The sequence below is a fragment of the Scyliorhinus canicula genome, chromosome 12, assembly GCF_902713615.1.
Source record: "Scyliorhinus canicula chromosome 12, sScyCan1.1, whole genome shotgun sequence".
NCBI classification, from domain to species: Eukaryota; Metazoa; Chordata; class Chondrichthyes; order Carcharhiniformes; family Scyliorhinidae; genus Scyliorhinus; species Scyliorhinus canicula.
The window spans coordinates 59,749,529-59,767,731 of NC_052157.1; the positions used below are offsets into that span (position 1 = coordinate 59,749,529).

Sequence of the window (18,203 nt, forward strand, 5' to 3'; positions counted from 1 at the left end):
GCTGTTCAGGAGAATCCACACCAGGACAAAGCAGTGTTGGTGTGAGCTGTTCAGGAGGGTCCACACCAGGACAAAGCACTGTTGGTGTGAGCTGTTCAGGAGAATCCACACCAGGACAAAGCACTGTTGGTGTGAGCTGTTCAGGAGAATCCACACCAGGACAAAGCAGTGTTGGTGTGAGCGGCTCAGGAGAATCCACACCAGGGGCGAAATTCTCTGCGGACCGACGTGACGCCCATTTCCAGCGGGGAAAAGCGGTGCGGATGACTCCGGCGTCCGGGCCTTCTTTTAAGCCGTTAATCTCCGTTCCCGAAAGGGCCAGCAGCGGACTGACGCGATACGCGTCAGTTTCACCCGCTGCGGAAGTGGCGAGTCCCGGCGTTGTTTGGGGGGGGAGAGAGCGAGTCCCGGCGTTGTTTGGGGGGGGAGAGAGCGAGTCCCGGCGTTGTTTGGGGGGGGGGGAAGAGAGACCCGGCGTTGTTTGGGGGGGGGGGGGAAGAGAGACCCGGCGTTGGGGGGGGGGGGGGAGAGGGGGAGAGGGAGGGGGGAGGTGGGGAGAGGGAGGGGGGAGGGGGGGAGGGGGGGGAGGGGGCGGTTGCGGCGTTGAGTTGAGAGGAGAGGGGAGAAGGGGGTTACCTGCGTTGAGAGGAGGGGGGGAGGGGGTTACGGCGTTGAGTTGAGAGGAGGGAGGGAGGGGGTTGCGGCGTTGAGTTGAGAGGAGAGGGGAGAAGGGGGTTACCTGCGTTGAGAGGAGGGGGGGGGAGGGGGTTACGGCATTGAGTTGAGAGGAGGGAGGGAGGGGGTTGCGGCGTTGAGTTGAGAGAGGAGGAGGGGGGGGGGGTTACCTGCATTGAGAGGAGAGGGGGGGGTACCGGCATTGAGAGAGAGGGGGGCGGCGTTAGAGGGGTGGTGGGGAGGGGGATAGGGGTGGTGGGGAGGGGGGGTAGGGGTGGTGGGGAGGGGGGAGGGGGCATAGGGGCGTTGGAGGGGGTAGGGGTGGTGAGGGGGTAGGGGTGGTGAGGGGGGTAGGGGCGTTGGAGGGGGTAGGGGTGGTGAGGGGGGTTGGGGTAGGGGGCAGCGGCGAGCAGAGGGGGGGGCGACGGATGGCCAGTGCCAACGCACAGTCGCCCCATCTGAAGGCCGGTACACACCCCCCCCCCCCCCCCCCCCCCCCCCCCCCCCCCTCCCACACCAGGACAAAGCAGTGTTGGTGTGAGCTGTTCAGGAGAATCCACACCAGGACAAAGCAGTGTTGGTGTGAGCTGTTCAGGAGAATCCACACCAGGACAAAGCAGTGTTGGTGTGAGCTGTTCAGGAGAATCCACACCAGGACAAAGCAGTGTTGGTGTGAGCTGTTCAGGAGAATCCACACCAGGACAAAGCAGTGTTGGTGTGAGCGGCTCAGGAGAATCCACACCAGGACAAAGCAGTGTTGGTGTGAGCTGTTCAGGAGAATCCACACCTGGACAAAGCAGTGTTGGTGTGAGCTGTTCAGGAGAATCCACACCAGGACAAAGCAGTGTTGGTGTGAGCTGTTCAGGAGAATCCACACCAGGACACAGCCGTGATGGTGTGAGCTTCAGGGCCTCTGGTGAACAGCCCATTAAGAAGAAACTGAAATCAGGCACAAAGCAGTATAAAGACGATTTTTTAAAGTATGGATTTTGTGGTGAATGTTCTTCACCTAATGCTCTCTACTGTCTACTGTCTGTATAATGATGTGACCCATGACCTGGAAGTGATGATACGGTCTACTTCCAGGTACTGTACTGGAACCCCGGTGGGCTCCGCCTCTGGCTCCGCCCTCACCGGGGTGATATATAGTCCGGCCACCTGTGGGTGGCACTCAACTGTACAGCCGACTCTGGCAGGCAAGTTCATGGATATTAAAGCCTAATGTTCACTCGTTCTCAGGGTCTCACAGTGAATTGACGGTATAACAGATTTATTAATTGTGCCAATGCAAATCAGGATGCAAGGCCCATGTGCGTTATATGCAGGGAAGTGCTGGCAAATGAAAGTTTAAAACCGTCAAAACTTCAAAGGCCTTTGAAGACTAAGCATGGCGAGTTCGAGGACAAACCTCTTGATTTTTTTCAAAGGATGCAACGAGAACTTAAATCGTCAGCTGGAGTCCTCAGCAGAAATGTTACATTGAACAACAAAGTATAATTAGCCTCTTACATGGTAGCTTACCGTGTTGCTAAAGAGAAAATGCCTCACACTATAGCAGAGAGACTAATTCTTCCTGCAGCATGTTCGTACGGTCATAGATGAGAGGTTGGTTAAAAAGTGCAATGCATCCCGCTGAGTGATAGCACAGTGGCTCGCCGAATTTCTGATATTGCTGAGAATTTAGAAGCCCAGCTTATTTCTCATTTAAAATCAGCGCAGGCATTCTCAATACAACTGGATGAAAGTACAGACATTTCAGATTGTGCAACCTTGCTAGTATACGTTAGGTATGTTTGGCACAATGAATTTGTTGAAGATTTGCTGACTTTAGCAACCCACTGACTGGCGCTGAAACTTTTGAAGTTTTGAATAGTTTTGTGGTTGTAAAGTGCGGGCTCGACCTGGGGTAATTGCAGAGGAATCACAAGTGATGGAGCAGCCAACACGACTGGGAAAAACAGCGGAGTTATAGTCGGGATTAAGGAGGCAGCTAGTCAGGACATTGTTTGGAATCATTGTTTTATTCACCATGAGGCACTGGCATCGAAAGGAATTCCATCCCAGCTTGAAGTGGTGTTGAAAGGAATAGTGAATGTTGTCAATTTCATTAAACACAGCCCACTCAATACCAAACTGTCCTGATAGGACGGTAGCATTGTGGATAGCATAATTGCTTCACAGCTCCAGGGTCCCAGGTTCGATTCCGGCTTGGGTCACTGTCTGTGCGGAGTCTGCACATCCTCCCCGTGTGTGCGTGGGTTTCCTCCGGGTGCTCCGGTTTCCTCCCACAATCCAAAGATGTGCAGGTTAGGTGAATTTGCAATGCTAAATTGCCCTTAGTGTCCAAAATTGCCCTTAGTCTTGGATGGGGTTACTGGGTTATGGGGATAGGGTGGAGGTGTTGACCTTGGGTCGGGTGCTCTTTCCAAGAGCCGGTGCAGACTCGATGGGCCGAATGGCCTCCTTCTGCACTGTAAATTCTATGATAAAGCTATGATATGGGGTCTGAGCACACACATTTATTGTTCCACACGGAAGTACGTTGGCTGTCAAAGGGTCGGGTGCTACTCAGAGTTTACGAACTGACGTATCAAATCCACGCTTTCCTCCTCGAGAAATTGTCCCCTCTGGCTGATTTGTTTGCCGATGAAACTTGGATGCTAGCAATGTCTTACCTTGCAGACATCTTTTCAATTCTAAATGAACTGAACCTCAAATTACAAGGGAAGGATGATGATTGGTTTCGGCACTCTGAAGAAATGGCAGCTTTCCAAACGATATTGAAAGTTTGGCAATTGCGAGCGTGAAGCCAAAACTACTACATGTTTCCCACACTGCTACATCACATTGAAGAAAACAGCATTAGTAAGGAAACTGTAAATGGATTGGCAAGCCTTATTGAGTTGCATCAGGCTGCCCTGATCGACAATTTTGGTCGCTACTTTCCAGAGGAGAAGTTTAAGATTCTGAGAGAGAGGAGGTGGGTGAAAAATCCCTTTGCGTGTGAGACCCCAGAATCAGTTCTTAACTTGCAGCTGCCTCCAAAAGAAGAAATTGAGTTTATGCGTCTCAGCTGTGACAGCAGATTAAAAACATGGCACAAGTCAATGAGGCTGTCAGCATTCTGGAGTAGCATCTCTGAGGAGTATCTGGAGCTGAGTAAAACAAGCATTTTGTTGCTCTTGCCCTTCACAATGACCTACATGTGCGAGGTTGGAACATCCGTCCTCACAAAGATGAAGACAGCACAACGGAACCGGCTGAATCCTTCACCCGATATGCGCATAGCCCTCTCCTCCTGTGAACCTAATTGGAGTGAGATTGTGAGGACCAAGCAGGCTCACCTCTCACATTAACGGGAAGAGAAAATGGTGGGTCGCAAAGGTCAGCCGGCGTGCATTGCAGGGGTCGGCCAGCGTGGGTCGCGAAGGTCGGCTGGGTTGGGTCCCAAAGGTTGGCTGGTTGGTAAAAATGGGTCCCCAGAAAAAACGTTTGAAGAACACTGGTCTAATCAAGGGATAGAGAGACAGGAACTATGTACTGTGCTCCAAGTGTGGTCTAACCAAGGGATACAGAGACCAGAACTGTGCACAGTACTCCAAGTGTGGTCTAATCAAGGGATACAGAGACCAGAACTGTGCACAGTACTCCAAGTGTGGTCTAATCAAGGGATACAGAGACCAGAACTGTGCACAGTACTCCAAGTGTGGTCTAATCAAGGGATAGAGAGACAGGAACTATGTACTGTGCTCTAAGTGTGGTCTAACCAAGAGATACGGAGACCAGAACTGTGCACAGTGCTCCAAGTGTGGTCTAATCAAGGGATAGAGAGACAGGAACTATGTACTGTGCTCTAAGTGTGGTCTAACCAAGGGATACAGAGACCAGAACTGTGCACAGTGCTCCAAGTGTGGTCTAAATAAGGTATACGGTGACGGGAAATATGTTATAATTACTTTGTTATACTTTGTGATCATGTCCTCAATCTCACCACACTCCCTCTCATTAGGATTTGATATATTTTCCTGCTCTTTGCCCTGTATCTTGTTCCTGTTCTTTGAGACTCACAGGGTCTGGTGCAGCAGGAAGCGGTGCCCAGCGGGTGACTCGCGATGCAGATTAGTGTCTTCCCTTTCAGCTGGGCGGGCGAGCTCTCATTCTGAGTCAGCGACGAGTTGGTGGTAATGTTACGTGATAGACCAATCCAATGGATCACAGCCTTTGGGAATCCTCCTGGCCATGAGCACAGGAACTGCAATGCCCGCCCATTCTCAATGGATACCATGGAACATTCCGGCCTTCCCTGAGGCAGCTCTGTGGAGATAGGAGCAGTGTATGAATGAAGGTCCAAGTGCTGCATTCATAGCTCAGGACATGATAGCAATACAGGATATTCATATATCAGTAAGGATATCCTCACTATTGAGTATTGCAGTGGATATAGACCATTATCTTATTGGAAAGATAATAAACCACAGGAGTTTTTACATTCAGAGTGAATGGGAATGGGATTGGGTCCCATTAGGATTGTTTACAATGAGAGTGAATGAGAAGGGGGTTGGGTCCATTGGGATTGTGCACAGTGGGAGTGAATGAAACGGGGTTTGGCTCCATTGGGATTGTGTACAGTGGGAGTGAATGGGAAGGGGTTTGGGTCCATTGGGATTGTGTACAGTGGGAGTGAATGGGAAGGGGTTTGGGTCCATTGGGATTGTGCACAGTGGGAGTGAATGGGAAGGGGTTTGGCTCCATTGGGATTGTGCACAGTGGGAGTGAATGGGAAGGGGTTTGGCTCCATTGGGATTGTGTACAGTGGGAGTGAATGGGAAGGGATGTGGGTCCATTCAGATTGTGTACTGTGGGAGTTAATGGGAAAGGGTTTGAGTCCATTGGGATTATGTACTGAGGACACGAATAGGAAGGGGTTTGAATCCATTGGGATTGTGTACAATGGGAGTGAATGGAACGGGGTTTGGCTCCATTGAGATTGTGCACAATGGGAGTGAATGGAACGGGGTTTGGCTCCATTGGGATTGTGCACAATGGGAGTGAATGGAACGGGGTTTGGCTCCATTGGGATTATGTACTGAGGGCACGAATAGGAAGGGGTTTGAATCCATTGGGATTGTGTACAATGGGAGTGAATGGAACGGGGTTTGGCTCCATTGGGATTGTGCACAATGGGACTGAATGGAACGGGGTTTGGCTCCATTGGGATTATGTACTGAGGGCACGAATAGGAAGGGGTTTGAATCCATTGGGATTGTGTACAGTGGGAGTGAATGGGAAGGGGTTTGGATCCATTGAGATTGTGCACAATGGGAGTGAATGGAACGGGGTTTGGCTCCATTGGTATTGTGTACAGTGGGAGTTAATGGGAAGGGGTTTGGATCCATTGGGATTGTGCACAGTGGGAGTGAATGGGAAGGGGTTTGGCTCCATTGGGATTGTGTACTGTGGGAGTTAATGCGAAAGGGTTTGAGTCCATTGGGATTATGTACTGAGGGCGCGAATAGGAAGGGGTTTGAGTCCATTGGGATTGTGTACAGTGGGAGTGAATGGGAAGGGATGTGGGTCCATTCAGATTGTGTACAGTGGGAGTGAATGGGAAGGGGTTTGGATCCATTGGGATTGTGCACAGTGGGAGTGAATGGGAAGGGGTTTGGCTCCATTGGGATTGTGTACTGTGGGAGTTAATGCGAAAGGGTTTGAGTCCATTGGGATTATGTACTGAGGGCACGAATAGGAAGGGGTTTGAGTCCATTGGGATTGTGTACAGTGGGAGTGAACAGGAAAGGGTTTGCATCCATTCAGATTGTGTACAGTGGAAGTGAATGAGAAGTTGTATGGGTCCATTGCGATTATGTAGAGTGGGAATGATGGGTAAGAAGTTTGGGCCCACTGGGATTGTGTACAGGTGGAGTGAATGGGAATGAGTTTGGGTCCATTGGCATTGACTATGGTGGTTGTGAATGGGAAGGGGTTTGGCTCCATTTGGATTGTCTACAGTGGGAGTAAATGGGGTGGCGTCGGGGTCCACTTGGTTCCTGTTCTCTCTGTTGCTGTTGGCGAAGTGGAGAGCGTGGCAACGATCCCTGTGGTGTCACTCACCGTAAATGGTGACGGGAACACCGACATTGAGACATTTTCCCGTCTTGACGTTGCAGCTTGTGCAGGTGTAATTGTCGCTGTGTTGGACCTGGACTGCGGAGAGGTGTAAGATTGATCCATTCCCCATCGTACGCTCCCCCGCCCCACTCTGTTGGCGTACCCAGTGGTAGCGTGCGGGTGGCACCGAGGTGGCACTGCAGGTTAGGTTTACAGTGCTATTCACCACCAGGTAATCCGCTGGATTGGTATTGGCGTCCGAGTGCAGTCTGATCCCAGCATCCTCTGGGCCATCTGGGAAATACCAGGAAAGAAGAGTGAATTTCTCTAGCGCCTGTTACCCCCCCAACATGTCCCAAAGTCCTTCACAAATTAAAATGATGTTGTGACTTAAGGACACTGATGTAAGATACAAAAGCCAGCTGCCAATTCGGGCACAGTAAGATCTCATTTACAGCAATGTGATAATAACTCAGATCATCCAATCTTGAAAATATGTTAAAAGATTTACTGGGACCATAGAGGGATTGCAACTATTAGGGAAGTTTGAACAGGGGGATGTTGTGTAAAGGGTTAATGTTCAATGTGTAAATATAACACCTTGGAGAATGGAGAGAGATAGTTCTATGTAGATCCTTGCGTAGCGACTAACCAGTAAATAGTTCACATCATGTTGAATCAAAGCTAGAGACCGCTGACAGTAACACCTCCAGCATTGCCTGCATGTCCAGACCTATGACTCCCACATTGAAATGTGGAATTCACTCCCAAAGAGAGTGGGGAGAATGTGGGACTTGCTCCTACAGCAAGTGGGGAGAAGGTGGGACTTGCTCCTACAGGGAGTGGGGAGAATGTTGGGACTCGCTCCTACAGGGAGTGGGGAGAATGTTGGGACTCGCTCCTACAGGGAGTAGGGAGAATGTGGGACTCACTCCTACAGCAAGTGGAGAGAATGTGGGACTCGCTCCTACAGGGAGTGGGGAGAATGTTGGAACTCGCTCCTACAGGGAGTAGGGAGAATGTGGGACTTGCTCCTACAGGGAGTGGGGAGAATGTGGGACTTGCTCCTGCAGGGAGTGGGGAGAATGTGGGACTCACTCCCACAGGGAGTAGGGAGAATGTGGGACTTGCTCCTGCAGAGAGTGGGGAGAATGTGGGACTTGCTCCTGCAGAGAGTGGGGAGAATGTGGGACTCACTCCCACAGGGAGTGGGGAGACTGTGGGACTCACTCCCACAGGGAGTGGGGAGAATGTGGGACTCGCTCCTACAGGGAGTGGAGAGACTGTGGGACTCACTCCCACTGGGCGTAGGGAGAATGTGGGACTTGCTCCTGCAGGGAGTGGGGAGAATGTGGGACTTGCTCCTACAGGGAGTGGGGAGAATGTGGGACTCACTCCCACCGGGAGTGGTTGAGGTGAATAGTGTTGATGTATTTAAGGGGGAAGTTGGATAAACACATGAGGGAGAGAGGAATAGAAGGAGATAGTGATGGGGGGAGATGAAGGGAGGGGAGGAAGCTCGAGTGGAGGAGGAACATCGGCATACAGCCGATGGGCCGAATGGTTTCTTTTGGTGGGGAAAAATTGTATTGTTTGTCACAACTTTTACTGAAGGGAATGACCAGAATTTAACTCAATCATTGTAATTTAAAGCTGGTTGTCACATCTCACTGGCTTTGGGGACAGATCAAACGGTGGATCATTCCTCCTATTTATCCGCAGGTCACTCCATCTCAGAGTACCTCATTGCCCAAAGGTAATTTCCTGGCAGGGACACCCCTTCCCTCACTCAGTCCTTGTACCACCATCTAAGGACAACGGCCTTCCTTTGTTTATCTAAATCTGTTACCATCTTGTCCACGTCGATCAAATATCCCCTCAATCCCCTTTGCACTCAGGAGGTCAACCCCAGGTCGCCAATCCGAACCTTGGAGCTAAAATCCCTCATCCCTGGAACCACTCTGGTAATTCACCCTCTGCCCCCTCTCGAGGGCCCTCACATCCTTCCTAAAGTGGGATGACCACAACTGGACACAATACTCTCGTGGTGACCTAACCAGAGCCTCCCTGATCTGGGATGCGAGACCCGCTGAGGTGAGAGGTTTCAACTCACAGTAAACAGTCAGTGCGAAACTGCTGTTGGAGGAACCCAGGGGGTTTCGGGCCGTGCAGGTGTAGAGGCCAGAATCGTTCCTCGTCACCATGGCGATCTCCAAGGTGTCGCGTGTGGCGTTGTGGTGGTCGCTGTCTGTCAGGGCCCGCCCGTCCTTCAGCCAGTCCACGCTGACCCACGTGCCCCTCAGCACCTCGCAGTTCAAAATTACAGATGGTTCACCTTCCCGCACATCTTTCGGAGACAAGGAAAGACGGACATCCTCAATAGAATCTGCACAGAAAGCACAGGGTGCGAGAGAAACATGGTGGCTCGCCCACTGTTCATTGTTTTCAGAGTATAATTCCGTATGCACTGTTCCCATCAAACACTCCAGGACAGGTACAGCACAGGGTTAGATACAGAGTAAAGCTCCCTCTACACTGTCCCCATCAAACACTCCCAGGACAAGTACAGCACGGGGTTAGATACAGAGTAAAGCTCCCTCTACACTGTCCCCATCAAACACTCCCAGGACAGGTACAGATGGGGCTAGATACAGAGTAAAGCTCCCTCTACACTGTCCCCATCAAGCACTCCCAGGACAGGGTCAGCACAGGGTTAGATACAGAGTAAAGCTTCCTCTACACTGTCCCCATCAAGCACTCCCAGGACAGGTACAGCACGAGGTTAGATACAGAGTATAGCTCCCTCTACTCTGTCCCCATCAAACACTCCCAGGACAGGTGCAGCACGGGGTTAGATACAGAGTAAAGCTCCCTCTACACTGTCCCCATCAAACACTCCCAGGACAGGTTCAGCATGGGGTTAGATACAGAGTAAAGCTCCCTCTAAACTGTCCCCACCAAACACTCCCAGGACAGGTACAGCACAGGGTTAGATACAGAGTAAAGCTCCCTCTACACTGCCCCCATCAAGCATTCCCAGGACAGGTACAGCATGTGGTTAGATACAGAGTAAAGCTCCCTCCACACTGTCCCCACCATACACTCCCAGGACAGGTACAGATGGGGCTAGATACAGAGTAAAGCTCCCTCTACACTGTCCCCATCAAGCACTCCCAGGACAGGGTCAGCACAGGGTTAGATACAGAGTAAAGCTTCCTCTACACTGTCCCCATCAAACATTCCCAGGACAGGTACAGCATGGGGTTAGATACAGAGTATAGCTCCCTCTACTCTGTCCCCATCAAACACTCCCAGGACAGGTGCAGCACGGGGTTAGATACAGAGTAAAGCTCCCTCTACACTGTCCCCATCAAACACTCCCAGGACAGGTTCAGCACGGGGTTAGATACAGAGTAAAGCTCCCTCTAAACTGTCCCCATCAAACACTCCCAGGACAGGTGCATCACAGGGTTAGATACAGAATAAATCTCCCTCTAGACTTCCCCATCAAACAGTCCCAGGACAGGTACAGCACAGGGTCAGATACAGAGTAAAGCTGCCCTTACCGTACACATTGATCCCAATCTCCTGGCTGATTGTGCGGCCAGTTCTCTCATTGAATACGCTGCATTTATAATTCCCGGCCTGCTCCTGTGTTATGTTGCTGAGCTCAAGCGTGTCATCAATCCAGAACATCTCTCTGTACGTCCAGATGTAGCTGACAGGCTCCGAGATGGCACGGCACTCCAACCTCACCGTACTGCTACCCCTCACATCCTGAGGCTCAGATGCCTCCAACCCGTTGACCCTCACTTCCTGATCACTCGGCCCATCTGCACAAAGAAGAACTCGACGAGTAAACTTCACCAAAACCACCACAGCAGGGAATTCTACCCTGGACCTCACTCGCTCGCTACTCACCCTCCCACAGTGCAGCATTCCCTCCTACTGACCCTCTGACAGTGCAGCATTCCCTTAGTACTGACCCTCTAACAGTGCAGCACTCCCTCAGTACTGACCCTCTGACAGTGCAGCACTCCCTCAGTACTGACCCTCTAACAGTGCAGCACTCCCTCAGTACTGACCCTCTGACAGTGCAGCACTCCCTCAGTACTGACCCTCTAACAGTGCAGCACTCCCTCAGTACTGACCCTCTGACAGAGCAGCACTCCCTCAGTACTGACCCTCTGACAGTGCAGAACTCCCTCAGTACTGACCCTCCCACAGTGCAGTACTCCCTCCTACTGACCCTCTGACAGTGCAGAACTCCCTCAGTACTGACCCTCTGACAGAGCAGCACTCCCTCAGTACTGACCCTCTGACAGTGCAGAACTCCCTCAGTACTGACCCTCCCACAGTGCAGTACTCCCTCCTACTGACCCTCTGACAGTGCAGAACTCCCTCAGTACTGACCCTCTGACAGTGCAGCACTCCCTCAGTACTGACCCTCTGACAGTGCAGCACTCCCTCAGTATTGACCCTCTGACAGTGCAGCACTCCCTCCTACTGACCCTCTGACAGTGCAGCACTCCTTCCTACTGACCCTCTGATGGTGCAGCACTCCCTCAGTACTGACCCTCTGACAGTGCATCACTCCCTCCTACTGACCCTCTGACAGTGCAGCACTCCCTCAGCACTGACCCTCTGACAGTACAGCGTTCCCTCAGTACTGACCCTCTGACAGTGCAGCACTCACTCAGTACTGGCCCTTTGACAGTGCAGCACTCACTCAGTACTGACCCTCTGACAGTGCAGCATTGCTTCAGTACCGACCCTCCGGCATTGCTGCACTCCCTCAGTATTGACCCTTCAACAGTACAGCGCTCCCTCAGTATTAATCCTCACAGAATGCAGCATTCCCTCAGTACTGGCACTCTGACAGTGCAACACTCCCTCAGTACTGACCCTCTGACAGTGCAGCACTCCCTCAGTACTGACCCTCTGACATTGCAGTACGCCCTCAGTACTGACCCTCTGACAGTGCAGCACTCTCTCATTACTGACCCTCTGACATTGCAGCGATCCCTCAGTACTGACCCTCTGACAGTGCAGCACTCCCTCAGTACTGACCCTCTGACAGTGTAGCGCTCCCTCAATACTGACCCTCTGACAGTACAGCACTCCCTCAGTACTGACCCTCTGACAGTGCAGCACTCCCTCAGTACTGACCCTCTGACAGTGCAGCACTCCCTCAGTACCGACCCTCTGACAGTGCAGCACTCCCTCAGTATTGACTCTCTGATAGTGCAGCACTCCCTCAGTATTGACTCTCTGATAGTGCAGTATCCCCTCAGTCCTGACCAGCCGACTGTACACGCCCCTCACAACTAAGCCTCTGACAGTGCAGCACTCCCTCAGTAATACCGATGAGCTGATGTATGACTTACAGCTGACAGTGAGGTTATAACTGCCACTGCCATTGCTGATGGGATTGCTGGCCAGGCAGATATACACGCCAGTATCATTGCGACTAATTGGTTGTATCCTGAGGCAGTCTCCTAAGATGACGTGACGCGTTTCGTTGCCCATGGCCCCTCCATCCTTGTGCCATTCCACCAAGGTCCCTGTGCCCACGCTGATCTCACAGCTAAGCGTGACACCATCCTGTCCTTCTATCGCACTCTCTGTTGACACTCTAACAGCCACCTTCTGAATTGGCACTGTGGAGATAAAACCGAGGGATTAGTCTGAGGGGTTATGTATTTTGGCCCATGTTTCTTCTTTGTACTTGTCGTCTTTAAGACCAAATTGAGGCTGCGGACAATTCTGAAAAGCATGTAAGTGGACTTCCTGGCTTGCAGAGTATCTCTGTGCGATGTCCCTGCAACCTCCATTTTCCATGGGGATGAAAATGGAGAATGCAGGGAGTCGTTACCGTGGCATCCTGATTCCATCCTGCATGTGGGAGACAGCTCAGAAGGCAGACTTTGTGTGAGACACAGCAATCAATGCTCTCTGTGGACGGATCTTTATGTTTGTGGCAGTGAGAAGAGAATACAACTGGCCTCAGAACCTATAGTTCGGGAGAGATCCTGGTGGCGATGCAGGTGTCTGAGAATAAAGCAGATACTGAGCACAATTCACTAAAAAACGTTCAGAGTCTTCTTTCGGGCATCTTCCTTCCTTTCCCCATAAGACCGTAGACATAAGGGGCCAAAGGGGGCCATTCGGCCCATCGAGTCTGCTCATCTATTCAATTTGATGATGATTGATCTGCTGTGCTAATCCTCAGCTCCACTTTCCCACTTTACCTCCATCACCCTTTGATTCCCTCACTGATTAAAAATCTGTCTATCTCAGCCTTGAACATGCTTATTGACCCAGCCTCTACAGCTCTCTGTGGTAAAGAACTCCACAGATTCAATCCCCTCTGTGTCGTGTTTGTGGAAAATTCAGATCAATTGGATGTAAGTATTTGGTTGAGTAAGGGTTAAAAGTTTGGGTTAGAGTGTGTTTAACTGTTGCAGTCATGTTTTTAAAATAATCTTGGTTTGAAAGACAAAAGAGCTTTTCGGAGTCTGAATTGCAATTAACCATCATACAAGGTTGGGCTAATGGAATTTTCTTTTGATTAAGGGGATTCTTTGTGAAGTGAATTTTTTTTTGGCTTGGTGAGGTGATGGCATTGCTGCATGGAGCTGAGGCATCAAGCATATGGGCACCACGGTAGCGCAGCGGTTAACATTGTTGCTTCACCGCGCCAGGGTCCCAGGTTTGATTCCCAGCTTGGGTCACTGTCTGGGCGGAGCCTACACGTTCTTCCCGTGTCTGCGTGGGTTTCCTCCGGGTGCTCCGGCTTCCTCCCACAAGTCCCGAACGACGTGCTTGTGAGGTGAATTGGACATTCTGAATTTTCCCTCAGTGTACCCGAACGGGTGCCGGAGTGTGGCGACGAGGGGCTTTTCACAGTAACTTCATTGCAGTGTTAATGGAAGCCTACTTGTGACAATAAAGATTAATATTTTGAGAAAGCATTTTCAGTTCCGTTCTCTTCTGGCTGAAGCTGTGAATAGAGTGAAACAGTGAAGAAAGCCCCAGGAGCCTTCAATCTTTCCTGATCGCTACCACCTCCAGCTCTGGGATCATCTTTTGTAATTCTTTTTCTTGTTTGTGCCTTCTGCAGTGGTTTGGGAGGAGAAAGACGGTCTGGTGTTTTTGTGCAAAGGAACAGCCCATTCCCGCACCGATTAATGATTGGGTATTTCAGGATGCCAGAGGGGATTCCTGGGACTTATTGCAGAGGTCGCGAGTTCACAGTCATTTCCAGGGAAAGGTAGGACTGGAGAAAATAGGGGCAGGAGGAGGCCTTCCGCCCCTTCGAATCTGCTCCACCATTCATCATGTTCATGGATGATCATCCCCTCTCAATGTCTCACCCCCGCTCTTTTCCTATTCCCCTTGACACCTTTAGAGTTTAGAAATCTATCCATCTCCTTCTTGAATATATTTAATGATTTGGCCTCCATATTCTGTGGTGGAGAATTCCACAGGTTTTCATTCCTCTTTGTGAAGTTTCTCCTTGTCTCAGTCCTACCCCATATCCTGAGACTGTGACCTTTTATTCTAGACCCACTCCGCCAGCCAGGGGAAACAACGTCCCTGCACCCAATCTGTCAGCCCTGTCAGAAATTTATACCTTTCAATCAGATCCCATCTTATTCTGAATTCCAGTGAACACATACCCTAGTTGACCCAATCTCTCTTTGTAAGACAATCCTGCCGTCCGAGGAATCAGTCTGGCGAACCTTTACTGCTCTCCCTCTGCGACAGGTGTATCCTTTCTTAGATAAGGAGACCAGAACTTCACACACTACTCCAGGTGTGGTCTCACCAAGGCCCTGTACCAGCTGCAGTAAGACAACACTGATCCTGAACTTGGACTCCCCCTCTGCCACATCCCACTCACCGTACACGTTGAGCATCACTTCCGCCTCACTGGTCGGGCCCCCCAAAGCTTCCATCTTGACGGTGTAGCGCCCAGCGTCTGCCAATGTCACGCCGTCGATGCGGATGGTCCCGGAGCGGTTGGCGAATCGCAGGCGCCCCTCGTACTCCGGGAGGACCCGCAGGTCCCCGCCCGGACTCCAGGTGACCAACACTACGCCGTGCTCCCAGGAGATGAAGGGCGCAGTGCTGCCTGTGTACGTCACCGCCAACGTGGCGCTCTCGCCGACCCCGACGCTCACCGTGCCCGTCAGCACCTCCACAGTGACGCCCTGTGTGCGACCTGCAAGGGGGGGGGGGGGGGGGGTGCCAAATATCAAAGATCAACATCAACTGAAGCTGCCACCTACCCTCTGCCCCACCACCACCCCGACATCATCACTGCGACCTACCGCCGGAAGACATTGCTGAACCAATGGCCTTGTCCTTGGCATGTTAGCCAAGGGAGGCATCGCACTCCGGGATTCCTGGGCTCACCACCCAGTCCCTCATCCAACATTTGGCCAGGTTATCGGATCTCTGCACATCTCTCCCTGCATCCCAACAACCCCCCTTGTCTCCTTCCCCATGCAGAATGGCTCGAGACCCTGAGTGGCAGGAGACAGAGGGTGATGGTCGAAGGCACTATTTGTGGTGGAAGCCTGTGTCCAGTGGTTTTTCGCAGGGTTCAGTGCTTGGTACCTTGTTATTTGGAGTGTACATTAATGATCTATGCGTGAATGTGGGGTGGGGGGACACACATTCTCCCTGTGTCTGCGTGGGTTTCCTCCGGGTGCTCCAGTTTCCTCCCACAGTCCAAAGATGTGCAGGTTAGGTGGATGGGCTATTCTCTATTACTCTCAATGTCCAAAATGGTTAGGTGGGGTTGCAGGGATAGGGCGAAGGTGTGAACTTAAGTAGGGTGCTCTTTCCAAGGACCGGTGCAGATTCGATGGGCCGAACGGCCTCCTTCTGCACTGTAAATCTGCGTAAAAGTGTGATGTGATGCATTTTTGGAGGACGAGCAAGGCAAGGGAATACACAATGAATGGTAGGACGCTATTAAGTACGGAGTAGCTGAGGGACGTTGGGGTGCATGTCCATAGATAGGACAGGTAGATAAGGTCGTTAAAGGCATATGGGATACTTGCCTTTATTAACCGAGACATAGAATATAAGAACAGGGAGGTTATGATGGGAGCTGTATAAAATGCTGGTTGTGCCACAGCTATACAATTCTGTTCGCTACGCCGTAGGAAGGAAGTGATTGCACTGGAGAGGGTGCAGAGGAGGTTGATAAGAACTCAGAGCAGGGATAGGAACAATTCAACCCCTTGAGGCCGCTCTACTATTCAATACAATCATGGCTGATCTCTCAGCCTCAACTCCACTTTCCTGCCCGTTCTCCGTAACCCTTCACCACATTAATAATTAAAACTCTGTAAATGTGTGCTCCTAAAATTTACTCAATGTCCCAGCAACCCCTGCACCCAGGAGTAGTGAATTGCACGGATTCACAACCCTTTGATCTCTTTTCAATCTGCGACCCCTTGTCCTACAACAATCACGTCTCGTTCTAGATTGTCCCACAAGAGGAAACACCCGCTCTACATCTACATTGCCAATACCTTTTTTCATCTGGTGTACCTCACTTAGATCTCCTCTCATTCTTCTAAACTTGAGAGAGTATCGGCCTAAACTGTTCAATCTCTCCTCGTACATCAAACTCCTCACCTCTGGGATCAATCCAGTAAAACCTCCTCTGAACTGCCTCCAATGCCACTACATCCCTTCTCAAATAAGGCGACCAAAACTGTGCGCAATACTCCAAGTGGGGTCTCACCAATGCCTTGTACAGTTGCAGCAACACTCCTTTCCCTTTATACTTTTATTTTTATACCAGGATGTTGCCTGGGCTGGAGAGTTTTAACTGTCAAAAAGGACTGGATAGGCTGGGGTTGTTTTTCATGGAGCAGAGAAAGCTTTTGGGGGGGGGGGGGGGTGGGTAGGTTTGTGGTGAGGGGGGGAGGTGGAGGGGCCCTGATTAAGGCGTACAAAATTATGAGCGATATGAGGGTATTATGAGGGTAGTCAGGGAGGAACCTTTTGACTAGGGGGGAATGACCAGGGGGGATAGATTTAAGCTAAGGGGCAGGAGATTCAGAGGGGATTTGAGGAAAATATTTTTCACCCAGAGGGTGGTGGGAATCCGGAACCCACTGTTTGAAAGGGTTCTGGAGGCGGGAACCCTCACAACATTTCAGAAGTATGTAGATGAGAATTTGGCCACGGACCAAGGGCGCAATTCTCCCCTACCCGGCTGGGCGGGGGTCCCAGCGTAGCGGAGTGGCGCCAACCACTCCGGGGTCGGGCCTCCCCAAAAGGTGCGGAATTCTCGCACCTTTAGGGGCTAGGCCCGGGCCGGGGTGGCTCCCGCTACGCCAACTGGCGCCAACGACCTTTGGCGCTACGCCGGCCGGCATCGGGGCTGGCCGAAAGGCCTTCTCCGGTCGGTGTGAGTCCGCGCATGCGCGGAGCGTCAGCGGCCGCTGACGTCACCACCGGCGCATGCGCGGTGGGGGGGGTCTCTACCGACTCCGCCATGGTGCAGGCCATGGCGGCGGGTGGATGAAAAAGAGTGCCCCCACAACACTGGCCCGCCCGCCGATCGGTGGGCCCCGATCGCGGGCCAGGCCACCGTGGGGGCACCCCCGGGGGTCAGATCGCCCTGCACCCCCCCCCCAGGACCCCGGGGGCCCGCTCGCGCCGCCAATCCTGCCGGCACAGAGGTGGTTTAAACCACGTCGGCGGGATTGGCCTGTCAGCGGCGGGACTTCAGCCCATCGCAGGCCGGAGAATCGCCGCGGGGGGCACGCCGATCGGCGGGGTGTGATTCCCGCTCCCGTCGATTCCCGGGTGGCGGTGAATTCCGGCCACGGCGGGGGCGGGATTTATGCCGGCCCCGGGCGATTCCCCGACCCTGCGGGGGGGTCGGAGAATTCCGCCCCAAGTTCTGGAAAAGGGGATTAGAGTCACTAGGTGCTCGATGGTCAGTACAGACCCGATGGGCCGAAGGGTCTCTTTCTGGGCTGTAAAAACTCTAAGATTCAAGGAGCCATCAGATATGGTTAACCGCGACATGGGGAGAGGGAGGCAATGGTTTTTCAGTTGCAAAGACCTTGAGGGAGAAGGGGAGAATGTCGCGGGGGCTCTTTGTTACAGCAAGCAGCTTACCTGAGAGCAGTATGGGCAAGGCCATGATCAGGTGGCAAATGGGGAACCGATGCCCCATGCTCACGAGCATCGGCAACAGATCCTGAAAACTCTTCTGGCTCAGCTCCCCTGGATCTGGACTGCTACTGGAGTTTGAGAGTCACTGACTGGCTGCTTGATCGGATTCTAGCTGACTGGCAGCTCGCCCAGTGACCCCTCTCACCCCTCAGCATGGTGCCTCCCCCCCCCCGGCTTGCAGGCTCCGGCACCAGGTGCACTGGCGC

At 52.1% G+C, this 18,203-nt stretch overlaps 1 protein-coding gene across 1 annotated transcript in view; it reads right to left on the reverse strand.

Annotated features, from left to right (window-relative positions):
* LOC119974745 (V-set and immunoglobulin domain-containing protein 10-like) overlaps nucleotides 1–14,984 on the reverse strand; it is a 49,136-nt gene extending 34,152 nt beyond the window's left edge. Inside the window, exons 1-6 of the mRNA XM_038813935.1 lie at nucleotides 14,690–14,984; nucleotides 12,171–12,443; nucleotides 10,350–10,616; nucleotides 8,897–9,169; nucleotides 6,787–7,077; nucleotides 4,744–4,989 (exon numbers count right to left, since the gene is read on the reverse strand). Coding sequence (XP_038669863.1) covers nucleotides 4,744–4,989; nucleotides 6,787–7,077; nucleotides 8,897–9,169; nucleotides 10,350–10,616; nucleotides 12,171–12,443; nucleotides 14,690–14,744 — 1,405 coding nt within the window. The 5' untranslated portion in view covers nucleotides 14,745–14,984. The remainder of the gene's footprint in view (nucleotides 1–4,743; nucleotides 4,990–6,786; nucleotides 7,078–8,896; nucleotides 9,170–10,349; nucleotides 10,617–12,170; nucleotides 12,444–14,689) is intronic.
* Nucleotides 14,985–18,203: the final 3,219 nt, after the last annotated feature.